This window comes from Giraffa tippelskirchi, chromosome X (genome assembly GCF_054371585.1).
Source record: "Giraffa tippelskirchi isolate mGirTip1 chromosome X, T2T-mGirTip1v1.2.pri, whole genome shotgun sequence".
Classification (NCBI taxonomy): Eukaryota; Metazoa; Chordata; class Mammalia; order Artiodactyla; family Giraffidae; genus Giraffa; species Giraffa tippelskirchi.
Genome location: NC_137289.1, coordinates 141,812,265 through 141,831,490, shown reverse-complemented (window position 1 = coordinate 141,831,490; position 19,226 = coordinate 141,812,265). Strand labels below are relative to the sequence as shown.

General features: G+C 41.2%; 1 protein-coding gene across 1 annotated transcript in view; it reads right to left on the bottom strand.

Moving 5' to 3' along the window:
• The window catches only part of PIR (pirin), a 215,981-nt gene that overhangs the window by 23,992 nt on the left and 172,763 nt on the right, over positions 1–19,226 (bottom strand). Inside the window, exon 8 of the mRNA XM_081564115.1 lies at positions 466–550. Within this exon, the coding sequence (XP_081420241.1) occupies positions 466–550 (85 nt within the window). The remainder of the gene's footprint in view (positions 1–465; positions 551–19,226) is intronic.

Below are 19,226 nucleotides of genomic sequence, written 5' to 3'. Positions count from 1 at the left end.
TTCTAATCGTTCTTTGGATTTAAATGGTGACTTATAAGTAAATCCTCCCTAACAACAGCTGTATCTCAATCAAGAATGCACTTGTTCATAAGTAACACAGGTTGGATTGCCTCCAGGAATTGTGAGTCAAAAGTGGCTGGGAAGTCAAGAGACCTGGGTAAACATCCTGCCATGTCCAGCAAGTCCTTACGTGGCCTTGAGCAAGTAATGAATCTGTTGGGCCTCAGTGTTCACACCAATGAAATGAGGGGTGGCCCCAACGGATTGGCCCGAACATTCTATGAATTCCTCCTGATTTTCTTAACTGGAAAAGCTCAAGCACTATTTGCTAATTTAAACATAATTAAACATATACAGGTTCATAGAACCTTGTGTTGAGGTTCAGAAACAAACCCATTCCAGAGAAAGCGGCCCTTATGTTTTTTTCACCCTGAAATGATTACTAAACCTCAGAATCCATCATACCTTTAGGAATAGATTGCACATGCTTTGCTCCTTGGTCCAATTTGAAGTCCAAATATAAGGTTGGTGTGTAAGTGTAAATCTTGGACTGGAAAGAAAAAGGAAATCATCAGCATCTTTCTAAGAATAAGGTTCATCTTTACTTGAGCTGGTCCCTACTGTCATGGGCCTAGGGCCTGGATCCATTACATTTACAACTCCTTCTTGGGAGATGCTATTAAAATGGGTATGATGGGCTACCAATATACCCATCCTGAGGGTCTCAGTCTAAAAGTTCACCCTCCTAGCTTGACAATATGTTTGAAAAGCTATTTTAGCATGACAGCTGTCTCTCTATAGCCATTTCTCAAATATGATCTGATGTCAACAGTTCAATGGTCGACAGCTTCTCCAACCTTCTCACTTCTTGTCTTCTCCTGAATATGGTAGGTTAACACATATCAAATGTATGTTTCTTTTCCAAGTCTCAGTAAAGCTATGTCCATTTTGAAAATCAAAGAGCACAGCCTGTAAATATTTGTTCTAATTTGGCTCTCTTGCATTAAAAGGTGGTCCAACGCTGCTGGTCTAAAAAAGCCACAACTCAAAATGTAAGAAAGGCCAACCTTTGCAGGATTTCTCATTATAAACAGTGGCTTTGACTCCATCAACAGTTCAGCAGTTTGTAATTCAATATACTGCCATTCTGAATCACTGACACAGCCCCAAATCCAAGGGATCATCACTGTTGCCATAAACTTTATGATGTTTCATTGTTTGTCACAAAGTCCCAGTGGTTCTGTTCTTCTTATTTTTTTAAGTTAAAAAACACACAAAGATGAAAAAGTACATAATGCCAAATTTGGCAAGGATGTGGAGTAATTGCAACTTTTATATGTTGCTGGTTGGACTATCACTTGATGTAAACACTTGAGAAAACTGCTTGGTAGTATGTGCTACAGATGGATATATAAATAATCTCAGCATTTCAACTCAACAGGTGTATCCCCAACAGAAATGTTAGCCGAAAGAAATGTACTCATATCTTGACAGTGATAATGTCGGTGATAGTCCCAAGCTGGAAATATTCCCAATGTCTTTAAAGATAGGATAGATAAATAAATTGCAATATACAAGGGACTATGACACAGCAAGGAGAATGAATGAACACAACTATATGCAACAACTCAGATGAATCTCGCAAACACAATACTGAACAAACAAAGACAGACACAGATCATATAACATATGCTTCTGGGGACTTCCCTTGCGGTCCAGTGGCTAAGACTCCAGCTTCCCGTGCAGGGAGCCTGGGTTCGGTCCCAGGGTGGGGAACAAGAGCCCACATCCTGCAACTAAAGATCCCACATGTAGCAACTAAGACTTGGCACAGCCAAATAAATAAATACATAAAACATATGCTTCCATTTCTATAAAGTTCAAAACAAGGGAAAACTAGTCTATGGTATCAGAAATCAGAAAAGTAGTTACCCTGGGATGGTTAGTAACTGAATGAGGTTTAAAAGGGGGCTTCTGGAGCCTGGCAGTATTTGGTCTCTTGGCTTCATGAATGAGTTCAGTTGGTGAAAACTGCCTGAGCTGTACACATGATTTGTGTACTTTTCTGTGTATGTGTTGTAATTTTTAACAAAAAACTTACACTCAATAGAAACACAGATGTGTAAATAGACCACAAGATAGAATCCAGAGCCCTTTACCATCCTTAATAAGGGAATCATTTTACACTATGTCAACTCCACAAGGACATGGCCATATATCTGCCCTTTTCACCCGGAGCCAATGCACAGGGCCTGTCACATAGGTGTTCAATAAAATTTACCAAATGATGTTTCATTATGAAAAATCTCATGTATAGTAAAAAATTTATTTACAGTATACATAGTATATTCATCAGTATCTTTACCAACACGTAGCAAAATGCCTCTCTTCAAGACAGGTGGATTAGGTATGGCCCAAGTGTATGTCTGGTCATTAAGTTTTGGAATAGAGAATTGTAAATAATGCTATCAGAAGATTATTCCCTGAAAAAGTTCCATGAATTGAAGCTTTGAGCTTCAAGTGGTCTGGTAGGTGCTTTTACATGGCTTAGGAGGTCAAGCTGCATCCATACATCTTCAAAGACTGGAAAGGCGAATTCCCCTGTGGGAACATAAATGAAAGAAGAAAGACCTGTGACATCAAGGGTGACCTGAGGCCAAAGATTCCCAATCAATCTGAGGAGCTGGTAATGCACATGAAACAAGGGCAGCACCCGCGGGACACAGATCTGATCCTCTAGCATCATGAGGTGTGTAAGACACCATCTGGAAAGGATCTGGTTTTGCCTAATGAGGACTTCTAAAATTACTCCTAAAAAGATCAAGGGAAAACTTCACTTAGTATCAGATGACTCCTCTTCTGAGGCAATATTTTACTCTCTTTCAGAAAAAAGAATCTCTGTTTGGTTCAAGCATCTTTTCTGATGTCTGCCTCCTGGCCAAGGCAGTATCCCTGCCAACAGCGAAGACAAGAATCACAGAGAGGCTCTTTGTTTAACTTTTATTAGAAGTCTCCCAAAATGTATGCATAGAAGTCACCCAGGAGGCTTTGATGCTGGTATTGCTTTTCCTGGTGACTAGCAACACCTTTAACTTCTTCTGGGCTTAGTTCACTCCATCCGAAAATCTGATGTTGAGACTTCACTGATGTTGAAATGTATTTCTGGTTCTGAAATTCTGAATCAGAAAGTTAATGTTTTTTCGCCCACTTTTTATTTTTTTTAAATTCTGTTCTGACTTCTCAGACTAGAGCTGTAGAGAAGTGAGACGGTGGCTGGGGCAAGGGAGAGCCACTAGGGCTGTGGGGACTGTGTGGAGTGCCACTGGTTAACCCGTGCTATTCTTGCTCTGAACCTCAGCCATCAATTTTGCCCTCCTGGTTAGCTCTTCTCTTCTTCCTGCCTCTAGCTTTTCAACCTAATCCATACTGCCTCTCCAAATAGCAGCCCCTCTCTCTCTAATACTGCAAGGACACAGATATGCATATGCACACATAGACACAGAATTCTGTACTTATGTATTAATTTACAAACTTGCAAAAGACAACCAATGAGAGCCATTAGAAAAGCCACAGATATATCCTACAACCTCACAGTATGAAAAGGGCTACAGGGAAGTTTTAAATTCATTTTGAAGGTTTTTTTTTTTTTTTTTTTTTTTTACAACATCTACAGCTTAAAACAGGATTCTGATTCTAATCTCTTTGTACTGAAAATCAGATCATTGACAGTTTCAACATAACACATCTTAAATAGTCAACTACCCAAAACCTGTATGTACCTTATTCTATTTAAATTAATCCATACTGAGATAAAACTTAATTTGAAAGCTGTTCCTATGAATCTGTATATGTGTATATATATATATACACGCACACAGAGTTTTTGAAAAACAGGTAGGTTTTGCTTTTTAAAATTTTGATCTTCTATGGTAGCTCTGTTGAAATACCAAATGTAATTTCTCTTCATTTAACTCAAGGATGGTAACACCAGCCTCCAATACACTTTGAGCAAATCTGGACTTAATTTTTCCATCACACACACTGCTGATTTGCAACCATAAAGAAATATTGCCATTCGGCATACTCTTGTGTTCTGTTTTGTTTATTTTCATATGCAGTATTAAACTATTAATAGACCCTCAAAATAGAATGAAAATTTATTTACACAAATCATTCTTCTTTTTTGCTCTCAATCTATTTCCATAGGATTAAAATAAACTGGTTTAAGGCAACCTAAAATAAAACATTTCTCCATAAATCTGTTTCAGCATGAACCAAACTAACGCACCTAAATTCCATCAGAGAAATTATTGTCGTCGTCCTTTTGCTCTCTTTTGGTCCTGATTAACACTGCCTGCACAGGTACTAAAATCCCACATGGTTCCTCTTTCGCCTTTCTTTTCATTATTTAATTGCCTGTTTAAAGCATTTGGGAAACTTATCTTTAAAGGTTTCCATCTGTATTTTAAAAGCCCAATAGCTTAAAATCTTACAGTTCAAATATCATGAAGGCAAAGCTTCTAGAAGTGAAGTAACAGAACTCTTTATGAGATTTTAAGGATAAATTCTGGCTAACCACTAACAACAGGGGTGCTACCAAATCCAGACAAGCCTTGTCTCTCTTTCTCTATAAATACGTCAGAATTAAACCCTAAATGAGCCTAAGACACCACTCCAATAATGACCACAAAACAACCAAGACAAAGCATGGTCTACAAAACCACTTCCTTCGGAACCTCAACTACCTTCATTTTCCAGCCTTCAAAGACCTCCCGCTTCCCCTGGCTTTCGGTATGATACCCGTGTTAAGCTGGTTTCCTTCCTCTGCTTTTATTTGTAAATGTGATCTTAATTAGGAGATGAAATTACTTCCACATGGAAGGCATGTGGCTTAGTATGTCTTCCCAAGAAAAAGAAAGGTGCCTGCTATGTTGCTTGCTATGTATAAGTGAGGTAAAGAAGATGAAATATCGTTCATGTTGCCACTGCTCCTTTCACAAATAACTACCACCCATCTATCCCTGAATGCTACTCATTCTACTGCCATACTGGCCTTCCCTAAAACCAAGGGGCAGCAGTTTGTCACATGTCAGAGCTGTAAAAAGTGTTTTCACATCTTTTTGAGAACTATTTTGAAACCTTTGATGATGGAGTGATTTTTATTTTTAGGAAAAGCACTTGAATTCTCAATCTTACTAGATGCTGCTTATGCAAATTACTCTAGAGTAACAAGTTCAAATTTTCAGTATTTTATAAAAGAAAGAAGCAGTGTATATATACCTATTCCTGGACCCTCACTCTCATGTTGGATCATCACCCTAATGTTCAGCATTTGTTTTTTTGGCATCATTACTAACTTTTGATGGATACCTTTGCACGTAAATTTTTGACCACATTTCTATTTTTTTTCTTTCTCAGTGAAATTGTGGGTCTAAAGGTCTAGACGTTTTAATACGGTTCTTGATATATCTACAAGTTTATGGCCAAATGCAATGTGGCCAAAAGTGAGCTGGTCAACACGGTAATGTGACTGAATAGCAATTTCCCCAAACTTGTCTACTGCTTCCCTGGTGGCTCAGACGATAAAGCATCTGCCTGCAATGTGGGAGAACTGGGTTCGATCCCTGGGTCGGGAAGATCCTCTGGAGAAGGAAATGGCAACCCATTCCAGTACTCTTGTCTGGAAAGTTCCATGGACGGAGGAGCCTGGTAGGCTACAGTCCATGAGATCGCGAAGAGTCAGACACGACTGAGCAACTTCACTCTTGTCTACTGCTAGTTGTTGGTTTTTCTGGTGTCTGTAATTACACTATACCACAGGGCAATTTTCTAACTCATTATGTGCTCTAAATATTGGCTTCCCCCCATTCATCTAATCTCCTATTGTTAGAAAGTTAACTCATTCCAACAAATTCCCTATTGTTACACATTTAAATTTTTTCCCCAATACATCCTTCTTCAAAAATAGAAGGAAGGATTAATTGCTGGAAAACAAAAAGAAAAGGGAAAACAAACCTGGAAATCTCTGAATAGAGTTGCAGGGTGTGGGGTCAAGGGAGTTTGGTGCTTCTCTTATCAATTTATCTGAGACTGTTTTTTTAAAAAATAAATGAAGGCTATTCACCCTTAATACTGTTAGTTGTAAAAGTCACTCGGTTTGTTTTTGGCTTTTTTATGGCATTTCTGACATGGGTCAGATCTACCAATCTTTTCCTTGCAATGCTTTTAAACTTAGAAAGTCTTTCCTCATGCAGAGGTCACATGAAATGTTTGCCTATCTTTCCAGTTCAAAATTTTTTAATATTTAATTCTTTGATCTATGTCACATTTATTTTCCTATGAGGTGTGAGATCAGAAGCCAAACTGGTTTCTTTCTATGAATGCTTAATCAGTTGGCCCTGTTGACTTATTCTTCTCTTTTCCCCAACAGGTGACCATCTTCTTTATCACGAAGTTTGCACATACACTTGGTCTATTTCAGGCAGGTTCTCTTCCTGCCAGTCACAAAAAAAAAGAGCCTCAGTGGAAAAAAACTTTACTGGTGGACTAGCTCAGAGGCTTCAAATAAGAGAGGACGATCTACACAGGAGTACTGGGCATCATCTAGCCCATCACCCATGGGGCTTCCCCATCTCATCTTCCTGCCACGACACTCCTGCTCTCACAGGGCTTTGCACTAGAGAGAAAACCCACCAGCACAGTCTGTTCTCTCCACCATTTACACCTCCATACAACTCAAGAAACTCACTGCCAGATCCATGACCCCTGTGGGAGAACCATGCCTTCCTCTTTCGTCAGGAGATAGCATGCTTTGAGGAAATGAAAAGTAGATTTATCCATTCTTTAAAGCCAGATTCCAACCCTTGTTGTTTAGAACCGGCTGGTGCTCTTTAACCAAAGGGTAAGTCTTCTTTCTCCAATCCAAAGCACTCTAATTTCAGAATTCTTCATTATTTTAAAGAATTCTGATAAGGAGTGGGAGAGATTCGTTCCCATCCTTAGTGCCAAACGTATTGTAGGGAGGATTAAAACCCTTAATTACATTTTGACATATATATGAAGTGTTACCCAAAGAGAAGACAAGGAACTCGTGGGCAAAATGCCAATGACTCTGTATAGGGTGATAGTTAGAGAGGGTCAGACCACATTTTTAACTTTTATCAATAATACAGGATTACAGAAAATCTCGACCATCAATCTGTCCAGCTGAGCAGCCTTTGTGGATATAGCCAAGTTATTCTACAGTCTAGTCTCAAGACCATCCTATTTCAAGAAGCATTTTCACCAGTAGGAGCAGTCGAGTCCCTCTCCTTCTTACCTTGTGTTTGGGGAGGGGTCATGAGGAGAGAAGAGCTAAAGAGGAAGGGAATAAAGATGCTGACAGGACTCATGGTCCCAAAATTTAATCAGAGACATGTTCATTGTGAAAGCAGACTTTGATTTCTTCACTTTTTGAGTCAGCATCTTTGCACAAAATTGGGTTACAGACATTCTAAAATTTTTTGGAAAACTAAAAACAGAGAAAGAACAAATACCCATCTCTTAGAGGCATAATCCATCCATAATCCTACAAAGGCTACAGTACAATAAAATCACAAATGGCCCCTAAATATGCCAACAGGGAAACTTCCTATTGCTTATCTCCCATCTATGGGTAATGTTTTTCAAGGCTAAGTCAGCAAATCTATTAATTGATGCTAGAATATCCCTGACAGAACTTTATAATACTTTTAATCTTTATTAGTTACACTTGGTATTTACTAAGAGGCTTTAAGAGTTCTTATAAGAAAGTGCATCGACATGGGAAACTATCTGGCAAACATTCAATTTCATAGAGCTCTGGAGACAGACCACAGTGTGGACATGAAGCTCTGATTTTAGGTCTAAGGAGGGGATTAATTATGGCACAGGGCTTCTCCCACATAATCACTTGCAAGATGTTCTGACATAACCGCAGTGTCTGAAGACAAGTGCCTGAAGATACCCTTCTGGTGGAGATAGACGATGGAGGCTCATTCTGAAGCTTTCTTCCACGAAAATGAGCTAAGGCATTCCCAAACTGGAGAGAGACACTCAGCAAGTTTATGTACAAGGGCTGAAGGATGTGATCAAGGCAGACCTACTGTGCAGACCTGAGTTTGGGTCTAGGTTCCTTCCACATCAAGCCATATGACTTTTGCCCAGTTGAGTTACTGCATCCTCATCTACAATGTGGTGGAGGCAGACAGCTGCTCTGTCATACCTACTGCTGCCAGACTTTATGACTCCAACCCAAGTGCCAGAAACCACAGGAAGAGTAGGTCTTGCCTGGTTCTGAAAAGCAACTCATAGTGTCAGGAATTCTAGACTCATGCTGCCCTAAGAACTTCATTTACTTCTTAATACCTCGTGATAACCTCTCAGGAACCTGTCTCTTCCTTGATCAACCTCCAAACTTACTACACCAACCCATCTGAATAAAGAAAGTCTCCAAAGGCTCCGAAGTATCAAATAGGGCCTCCTGTCTACCCAGAAACAAGAAGAGAGGAAGTTCCCTGCTATTCAGCAATAGTTCTGAGAACCTGAAGAGTTGACAAGGCTGCTGAAGGGCCAGAGACCGAGGGAAGGGGTCGGTACTTATTCCCCGTCCAGGGCAGGGGATTGTTCATAATCCCTGGGTGAGGAGGAAGTGGTTAGCTCCTTAGCAAGATGAGGGATGGGTCAAGAATTCCCTCTTTAACATCCATCTCTCCTCTTACGCACTCTCTGTCTTTAAAGTTCCCATGGAAAAGAAACCCACTCTCAGCAGAAAATCTGATTTCTGTTGGGTTGTGCTGAATTGCTAAGGATCTATGTAAGTCTGTGGTTAAGAGCACAAGGTTGGGAGCCAGACATCCAGTTAGAAGGCCAGTTCTGTCACTCCCTAGATGCATAACCCTGGGTGAGTTGACCATCTCATGATGCCCTGGGTCCTTCCCTCATCAGGCTGTTATGAGAATTTGACTGGACACATTCTATGTGTCTCCGGAGAGTCTCTCCAGAGAAGGCACTGGTGACCCACTCCAGTGTTCTTGCCTGGAGAATCCCAGGGATGGTGGAGCCTGGTGGGCTGCCGTCTATGGGGTCGCACAGAGTCGGACGTGACTGACGTGACTTAGCAGCAGCAGCAGTCAGAGTCCCTCAGCTTCACTGGCTTCTGAGGCCTTGGCCACTTATGGAGATGGCCTGGGTGCCATGGCTGCTGCCAGTGTTGACACCTCCAGCTACCTCAGCCCCTCCCTCCTGGTTGACTGTCAAGTTCTGAATGGCTTCCATTGCCCCCACAGGGGTGGGAACTACAGTAGCTACAGAGTCTGGTCTGACAGACCTCCACACCTAGACTGGAATGAAGATCCAAGCTGCCGGATGGGGTGCGTGGCCTCCTCAGAGGCTACCAGAAGGGCCTGGGGACAGTCTAGAAGGGCAGGAAATTAGCACCCCTGGGGCAGACTTTGGCCAAAGAGGAATGAAAGATGTAAGATGAAGGAAAAATTCTTCCACTTTCTTCCTTCATTAGAAAGTTCTGAGCTACAGTTTTCTGAACAGGCCTCCTGTGTCACCAAGCATCTGCTTTGCTTCCTGTCTCCCTCACTCCCACCGCCCTGGGTCTGCACATGAGACCTGCCTTAGGCTCTGTTTTCCAGAGAACCCAGGTGAAATCAGGAGGAAAAATAACTAATACATGTAAAACACTCAGAGCCTCACTGCGCAATACTGTTGCTACCACCCACACGTGGCTACTGAGCATAGGAAATGTGGTGAGTATGAATCACCTGTGTTAAGAAAAAAAAAAGACAGACTGGGATTTCAAAGACTTAGCACAACAAAAATCTCATTATAATTTTATATTATTTATATATTGAAATGACAATATTTTAGATAACTGACTAAAGTATATTACCAAAATTAACTTCAGCTGCTTATTTTTCCTTTTTGAGTGAGTCTACTGAAAATCTTAAATGACATGTGGCTCCCATTATATTTTTATTGGACAGCTCTGACTTTGAATATTGTGCCTTTTAAGCCTGAAGATGTCAGCCATTTTCATTTCTCATCCCAAGAAGGTCTAGAGATTTGCTGTCCGTAAAGCCTAATGATAAAAAGGGAATATGAGAACAGAAAGTGAGACAAATAAGGGAAAAGGGAACAAATATTTATGAATTACTCTTTTTGTGGTTTTTAGGCACATTATATACCATGCAAATAATTCAACGACTACATCTTAATGTCCCTATTTGGCAGATGAGGAAATGAAGGTGCAAAAGCAAATTTTCCTAAGATTACAGGGGTATCAAACAATGGAGCTGAAAGGCAGACCCAGGTTTGCTTGACCCCATAGTCCATGCTCTTTTCAATCTATCATACTGTCAAAGGATTGACTCTCTAATGGTACAGTTTAGATAATGTAGCCGAGGTGTTTTTGCATGAGTGAGGACATCCTAGAATCCCTAAATCACCCACACAGGAGATTACCTACACTAAACAAGTTGAAAGCTGTTGCTGGACACAAATCAATCCATCTCTCCCTCTCTCTCTCCCCATCACACACACCCCGACACCTGCTCTGTGGGCACATGTAACGCAAATGGTCATAGTACATGATCACACAAACCCATGAAAACCCCTCTTATTTTGTATTTTTGCTCCATCATTCCCTGGTCCAACCCCATCCCCCCAGTGGCTCTCAGTCAAATAATTAACATTCTTCCACAAGGAACAGTTACACTAGCCTACCATGCATGAGTTTCTGTTTCCTCCTATCCTTGCCAGCACTTGATAATACCCAACTTTCTGATTTTTGTCAACTTACAGTGTGTAAAGTGGTAGATTATTAAATATATTTTTTTATGTATTGGTTAGAGGATTACCTTTTCATATTCTTCTCTGACTTCAACAGTTGGCTGGAGGATGTTCTTAAGAGCTACTGTCCAGAGTTGCCACCAACACAAGCATCTGACTTCTCAAGAAGGCACAAATGTCTCACCTCAAAGAATGGAAGACTATGGATACATGGCTTCATTCTCCCAACTATGTTGATGCTCTGGCCTGATCACATACATCAATTTTCTGCAGATGTAACTGCTCTAGAGCTTGGAGATTTGCTTGTGCAACAAGGTCTCATGGAACCAGGACTGGTATTACAGTAAATGTATGTCCTATTGTTTTAGGGATATTTTTTAAGACAATGAGAACTGGATAGAATGAATTTAAGTTTAGCAGCCCTGATGGAGCCACATAAAGTCCAGGAGGGCAACCCAGGCTACTGTGCTTATAAAGAAAAAGAAAATTCATGTTCTACCCAAGCAGAGCAGAATTTAAAATTGGGTGAAAATCATTTGGGATTTAATTTAGAATGGAATTTTTAATTATAATTTCTTTTGATTTGGTTTATAAAGGCAAGGAATTTTAGATCAGAATCTGACTTTCTTCTTAGAGATTTGATGATGAGATCTGTTCAAATTTGGGATAGTTTAACATCTAGATATTTCTTATGCTATCACTCAGGCTTCTCATACACCACTCAACCTGGCTGTATATTTTTTCAACAGGGAAATAAGATAGGGAGTCAATGTGCAGCCTAGAATAGGTAATGTGCCTTGATATTAAGAAAAGACTCTCTGTGCACATTTCAAAACTTTCTGGTTAGCCCAGCTTATCCCAGACAGCAGAAGTTTGTTTTGGTGGGAGGAGATCCAGGCTGATAAATTTCTCTTCTCCTTCCCTGGGGGGGGGGCACTCATTGCTAAGTGTCAAATCCAATAGGCTAACAGAACGAAACACTGGGGAATATGGTGGGAGCCTCCAGACCCTTCCCTGATGTCCCCAGGAGGCAACTGCCAGCTGCTTTTTTCCCTCCTTACTCATACCTGGGGGTAGAGGGGAGGGGGAAGGATGGTACCCTCTTGATGAGGGTAACTCGAGGAAGTACACATGCTCAGCTCACACCCTTCTGGGCTTTTCCTTTTTTTCCCCTCTCTCTCCTTCTGCCATGAGGTAATAAGTCTGCCTCTGAAAAGGATGTCTATGACTGTCCAGCTCTGCCTAGACACATGTAACAAAGTGGGAAAGTAGTAGGAAGCCCCCAAGGTCTCAGACACAAGTCACTTGCTCTTCTCCAGATCTGACTAGTAATAAAGATGGTATTGGGTTTCCCTGGTGGCTCGGTGGTAAAGAATCCGCCTGCAATGCAGGAGATACAGGTTCAATCCCTGGGTCGGAAAGATTCCCTGGAGGAGGGCATGGCAACCCACTTCAGTATTCTTGCCTGGAGAATCCCATGGACAGTGGAGCCTGGCGGGCTACAGTCCATGGGGTTGCAAAAAGTCAGACATGACTGAAGCGACTGAGCACACACACACGCACAAAGATGCTATTTGGACCTCCACCCAGCTGACTTCTCCGAGTCTACCTTGCAATTCATTCTGAGGTTGGGATGGGAAGGAGGATGATCTTCTGGTCTTCTCCTGCACCTCAACTCCCCACATCTGACTTCTGCCCAATTCTAAGTCCTCTCTGCTGCTTTTGTCTAGTTGACGGACTCTTGTCAGTTAAAACCTATGAAAACATTTAATCACAGTCACCAGGAACTCTCATTCAAAACTTCTTTTGGACTAATCAGTAACAGATGGCCTTAAATCAGTACCTGATGCTGGGAAAATCCACCAGCCAAGTGCCCACAGTTACTCAGAAACACTAAAAGTCTCCAAGGCAGACAAAGATGTAGATGGGTACTGACTCCTGACAAGCTGAGCAACCACAGCCAGGCATGTGAGGAAAATTGGCCAGAGGCAGGGGTCTGAAGGTGGTGAGAAAGAAGGGCCTTGTTCTGGGTTTCAAAATGGTTTCTTTCCAAATGAAGCATTTAAATTTTTCCAATTGCTATTCATAGTTGGACCAGGAAAGAAAATTTGGGGCCATCATGGTTTCCTTCCATAATGTTAAAAAATAATCATCTACATTGAAGCAAAGAGAGCAAGGGGGCTTCATGAGGGGCTTAAGGTCTCATGAAAAAGAAGGAAATTAACATTATTTTATTCTTTATTGAACCTGGAGCTTACTCAATCCATGCTGTGCTCCAAATGAAACCCGTCCAGTCTCCACGTCGATGGCTCCTACAGACAGTGATGTAAAAGTACTGTATCTTTGAAATTATGCACTGGTTTGGTTTTGATCATGCAGAGAGGGAGAGAAAAGGCAGAGAGGGCAGAAGAGCAATTATGCCAAGTGAAACATCTTTGATACATTCATAATTAAAGACATTAGAGAATGGCATTGACAAAAAGAAAGAAATTACCACGTTACAAGAAAAGCTTCACATGATAAAAATGATTAACCATTTTCATGCTTAAAACAATGGGCATAAGTTTTGAAGGCCTCTTGAAGCATTGTTATTCCACTGGACACTGACACCTGTGAACAGCATTACTTTCACTCATGCTATCTCCTTCGTACTGTCTAGATTCTTTCCATCCTTCTTTGCCAGGCCAGTTGGCTCTGAGATTCAGGCCTGCTGTTTCTGTCCCTTCCAGACTGGGCCGAGTCTCCCGTCTGTTCTGCCTTCCCCGAAACCCGCCATGTGTACCAGCCTGGTGACTCAGCAGAGTATACTCATGTTAGCAGTGGATATGTCTGTCCTTCCACCGTGCCCTTCCAGCTCCCTGATATTTTCCTCTTTTTCCCTCACATCTTCACAGGGTCTTACACAAAGGTGGCCCTCAGTACCACACTGAACTATGGTGGCATAAATACCTTCCTGAAAAACCCTCCTAGTTTCCCAATGACCAGTACAGGAGTCCTTCCAGGAATGGTGGGATCTGACAGTTTCCTTATCTTGCTTTATTAAGAGTATGTGCAATAGCCCATGGTCTGCAAGGAATGGTGAAAAGGATTCCCTCTGGCTTGAAGACCACACATGCTCCTCTTTTGCAGAGTCATCCCCATCCATGATTTAGAGCCCATTAAAGCTGAACACTTTTAATTCTTATTTCTCTTGGAGTACCTATACCTGACCACAGGAGAATTCTTAATGAAGCTTCAAGTAATCAGAATTCTACTTGACACCGAATTTACTCATCACATTTTAGTGTGACTTTGCTCAAACTGTTCAAAAGCCACATGATCCCAAGGATTTGTGCTTTGGTCAAAATTAAGTATGGTGTTTGTAGCTCTCAATGGTGTAGCTTTATATATGCCAGTACCAGTTTTTAAAATACCAATATCCACTTCATTTAAACCCACAAGAACTCAGTTTTTAATGCAACAGGCAAGAAAGAACCTCTGAAGCTGTCCTGTTTTCCTTCACTGTAGTTAGAAAAACTCTGTACTGTGTTCTGGGAAAAGATTTCTTATATCCCAAAAGGACAAGCCTTGACAGCCAGAGAAATGATTCTAATGACAGGGAAAGTGTCTGCTCACCTTTACTGAAGGTGATACCTTGCTTTTTATGCTCTTAGTCTAAATCCCTTGCTAATTTGTAACCCTCATTAGTAATGGCCAACAATGCATGGATGGTTCAGGAAATAACTTTTGGTTTAAAAGTACACTTATTCATAATTCATTTATTGGCAGAAGAGTGCTTGTTGACACTGCTGGAATGTTCTTGCTAAGTGACTAGGTTGGCAGGGACATCTTAAAGGAATAAGAACATCTGGTACCCTTCGTGCGCACCAAGAATGGTATTTCTGGGGTGAATGGGCTGCCCTAGGCAAGAGCAGCCTTCTGTAGAGCTGATGTTAGCAGATCCTGACCACTGTTTATTTGAACATTCCTAACTGCAAATGAAATGCCAACTACGGCTGCCAACTCAGGACAAGTTCTCTGGTGTCTTCCTATTTACTAAACAAGACTAACAGACCTAACTGCGCCTGGTCTCAACACTCAATCAGAACCAAGATTTGCACTTGTCTGTGCAACAAGTCTGGTCATCTGCTTGGGCTATTGGGCCTGTGATGGGGCGGGTCCTACAGAATGAACGGCTTTGTGAAATGTGACATGAGACAGGGCTGCACACAGCACCCCACCCGACGTTACCCTCAAACTATGCTACTGAAAAACCCTGAGAGAGAGGGATGCAGGAATATATATACAACCAAGGTCAACCTCAGGTAAAATCCGGGTCTTGGGTTTGCGTTTCCTTTCTTCCAATATTTCACATCGTCTCCTCTTGCCCTGTTGCAACTCCACCAGGATCTGGCTGCTTCTGGTTGCCTATGCAGCCTCCCATCAAGATCCCCCCAAAAGCCAGTGCACCCCTAGCATCCAAGTCTTTTCTATAAGCCATTACAAGACGGGACCCCTGCCCTCTCGCTTTTCTTTCTTTCCTTTTCTCTCTCCATCCACACAAGCAAAATTACTTCTCTGCCCTCCAGACTACCATGGAAGTTTTACACATCGCTGTTTTAGCATTTCTTGTATCACATGCTACTTCTGATGTTGGCCCGTTTCTCCCCCCAGCTAGACTGTGACTTTATTTGAGGACCCGCTGTATCTTATTCACATTGTAGCTCCAGGGCACTGTGTACTGTACAAACAGCAGGTGCCTGATAACTGAATGAACAGAACTCATAAAGAAATGGGACATGTGAATTAAATGATAACAGTCAGTCCAAAAATCCCCTGAATGATGAAGACAGGATGGCTGCATAGACCTACGGCAGCTAAGAAGGCTTCACTAAAGGCGAGGGGACCTGGGTTGGAGCTCGGTGATGACAAGTGAGCAGATGGGAATGGTCAGATTCTCTCCACATTTCTATAGGCCTTCACACTTGACAGTAACTTTTCCTCGAACTGCTCTGTTTCCCCCTTGTCCTGTGTCAAAGGGAGACCAGGAAGCTCTCTGCCTGGTGTGATATTTCCTTTCCTCTCTCCCCACACTCACTTATTAAAATATTTATTTAAAATCTGAAAATGAAAATTCAGCCTGAATTTATTTAGGTGCTTGTGAATTTGTTAGGAAGAACTTTAAAAAAAAAACATTCCTCATAGCATCTAATTAAACATGGACCATAAAAGAAAAAGCAATGGAAATAAAACCCAGAGGAAAAGGAAACTGTTAGAAAGTAAGACAAAACGACATCATTAAAAATCTTAAATGCCTAAAATGATCAAATTATATTAGGTTTCCAGAAATTGCCTCTTAGAGATAACGGCCATCCATTAAAAAATATTTAATATTTAATATAACATTCAATATCACAGTATTTTTATAAGCTCTTTTATATTTATATCTATTTTTCTTATACTGAAAAATCCTACTTCCAAAAAATGTTAACAAACTTACTCATTTGTTTTATTTCTTAATATGTACAAAACCATTTTAAAATTGTAATGCCAACATTAACAATACAAATACAAAATGAAGCTTAAAACTTTATGTTTTTGCCTTTAGAATATACCCCACTCAAACTGTACACCCAGAAAACTGTGTTTAAAAGCCCTTAAAATAAGTATTTTCTCTGTGTGGTTATGTTGCTGAGATCTTTACACAAATTTTTAGGTTCTTCATTTGTTTCTGCTTGGTTTTAAGGTTTGGGTTTTTTTTTCCTTTTCTGGTTTAATTTGTTTTAAATATGTAAATATTTACATCTTTCAAAATTAAAAATAAAAAGACATACTGAGAGAAGTCTTAGGTTCATCCTTAATCTCCCTCCAACACAAAAGGAATGTTTTTTTAAATGTCCAGTTTTTAAGTCTATTGCAGAGTGCTCTGCTGATTTAGAAATAAAATCAATTGACAGAGAGGCCTTTGGAAGAGAAGAGTCCTTTCTGAGCAAGTGTTGTTTTCCCTGTTTGCTCTCGGGCCAGCTGGACCCTGTTACCCAGATCCCTTTGTCAGAAACCCACCACCCCACTTGCAACCTCCCCTACTGGGAGACTAGCCAGTCTTCTTTCTCGAACTAGATTCATGAACTTGCTGGAATACTTCAAAGAAAAAAAGAAGAGTTCCTGTGCAACCTGCTTACAAGATTTATTGATTTTTAAATGCTGCCTTGAGAAGTTGTTGTTCTGGGCTTGGGAAGGAAAGGGAGGCCTCCCATGGGAGAGGGTCAGCTTTCCCCCCCATCACCAAGGGAACAGAAGGTAGCTCAGAAAGGCTAGGGGGAGGCGAGCCGAGAATCTGGTGCCAACTCTGAAGTCGGCAAGATCTATTTCACACTGCCAATCCAATTTTTAAAAATTCACATTTCCCCTGAAAGAGCTAAATGGAAACAATGTAAAAATGTTCTAAGTCTACTGCCCAGTGTTATCACCTAAAACCCACTGACATTTGGACAAGCTATAAAATTATTTACTTGAAAGCTACATAAACTACATTTTTTTAAATCAAATTAAGGTAGAGGGGAGACTGATGAAATTCTAGATTGATGATAAAGTGTTGCAAATGATTTTGTGCCCTTGGAGTTTCCCAGATGAAAACAAAAGCTGGCAAGTAGTATGGTGGGCAGCAGTTTCTCTCTAGTTCTGGTCTAGGAAAAGGCGTGTGTGGTCACCAGCGGACTGCCACAGCCTGGGGACACCCTCAGCTCTTTGAATCAGAGATGACAATCACAGGCTTGGTTACAGATCACGTGCCAGTCCATAACATGGGCTAATTAGTGGGCATGCTGTTTTTTGGCCCAAGGGACATGAGGTCTCCCAATGCCGGCTGGGGCTAAACTGGGGCCCAGAAGGCAGAGAGCGCACAGGGACGCACTGAAAGCCAGTAAGTACATCACAACTCCATGTCAAGCCATGCCCTGAAACACACAGGAGAGATGTTACTGCAGACAATGAGACACCTGTCTGTGGAGCCCAAAGGGAACCATGAACCTCCAAACCTCTGCTCATTGATCGTTGTCACTGCTTGAATTTAAGAAACCTCCAGGAAACAATCTTTGTCTTGCAGAACAGCCCAAAATTCATATTTAAAGGGAAAAAAATCAATCTGTTTTTTACTTCCCTGCTTCTGTAACTCCTTAAATAGTTTATTTCATTGGAAACTAGAATTTAGCTAATTTTATTGTTCTCTCAACTTTTTAGTTAGCTCAAATTAAGCTTACTGCAGTCATTCTTAATCCCTACATTGTCAATCTTACTACTTTACCCTTGTTTCTCACAATCCAGCATTCATTTACATTTTCATTTCCCTTTTGCACCCAGCAAACATTTACTGATTGCCTTGTACACATCAGGCACTGTTTCAGGTGCTGGGGGCACAGTGGTAAACAAGATTTGAGGAAATTACATGAGATGTTTGGCAAATTCTTTTAGAAAGTGAATTTTTAAAAGATTTGGTTATCCAATACATGAATATACAGTCTGCTCATCAGAAGGAAGCTTCTTCTTGTTATGTCTGTAGGCCATGTGAATGCTGTACAAAGCTTCTGCAAAGAAGTAAAAGCAGCAACCACTTCTAGAAGCCTTACTCTACACCAGGGATTGGTTTAAGTTTTTTACCGGTATAAACCAAGGACCCTCTGGGTCATTATAACAATCTCCATTTTACAGATGAGAAAACTGAGGCCGAGCAAGCTTACATGACTTCACTAAAGGCAGTCAGTGGTGGAACTGGCCTTGAACTCAGTAGTCTGGCTCCAGATCGCCTTTTTTTCTGACCCTGGTGGGGCTGAGGCCTCCTTAACGTTTGCTTCTGACACAACAGAATTTTAAACAGCAGGAGGCAAGAAGAGGCATTTGTTGGGGAAAGAATCATGTTCCAGAGAGAACTGGCAATAAATATTCCTGATTGGCTGCCTGATACAGATGGAATGGAGTTTGGAGAATTTCATACTCTCATGAAATAAACATGTGATTTTTGACCTTCCAGAAGTGACATAAACTATTCAAAGTATCCCATTTTTATCTTTTCCCCCTTTCAGCCTTGACTTTAGATGATGCTCTCCTGGCAGAATCTTCCTCAAAATTGGCCATGGCTTCTCAAGAGCTGAAGAAATGCTCAGACACATATAACCAGGAAAACAGGGACACATCTACCTTTGGGATTATGACAAGGTCAGCCGTACTGCTTGCAAAAGCTTCCGGCATTCTGCAACAGACTCCCTCATGATTTCTGTGGCTGTGGGAACTGAAGTCCAGACAGGTTAAAAGATTTGCCAAAAGCCACAGAGCTGGATGATAACATCTTCTATAGGCACCTAACCAAATTGTCCCTTGTGATAAGTAAACTCCTGTGTCTTGGATCTCAGGGGTGTCACACATGTTACAAACCG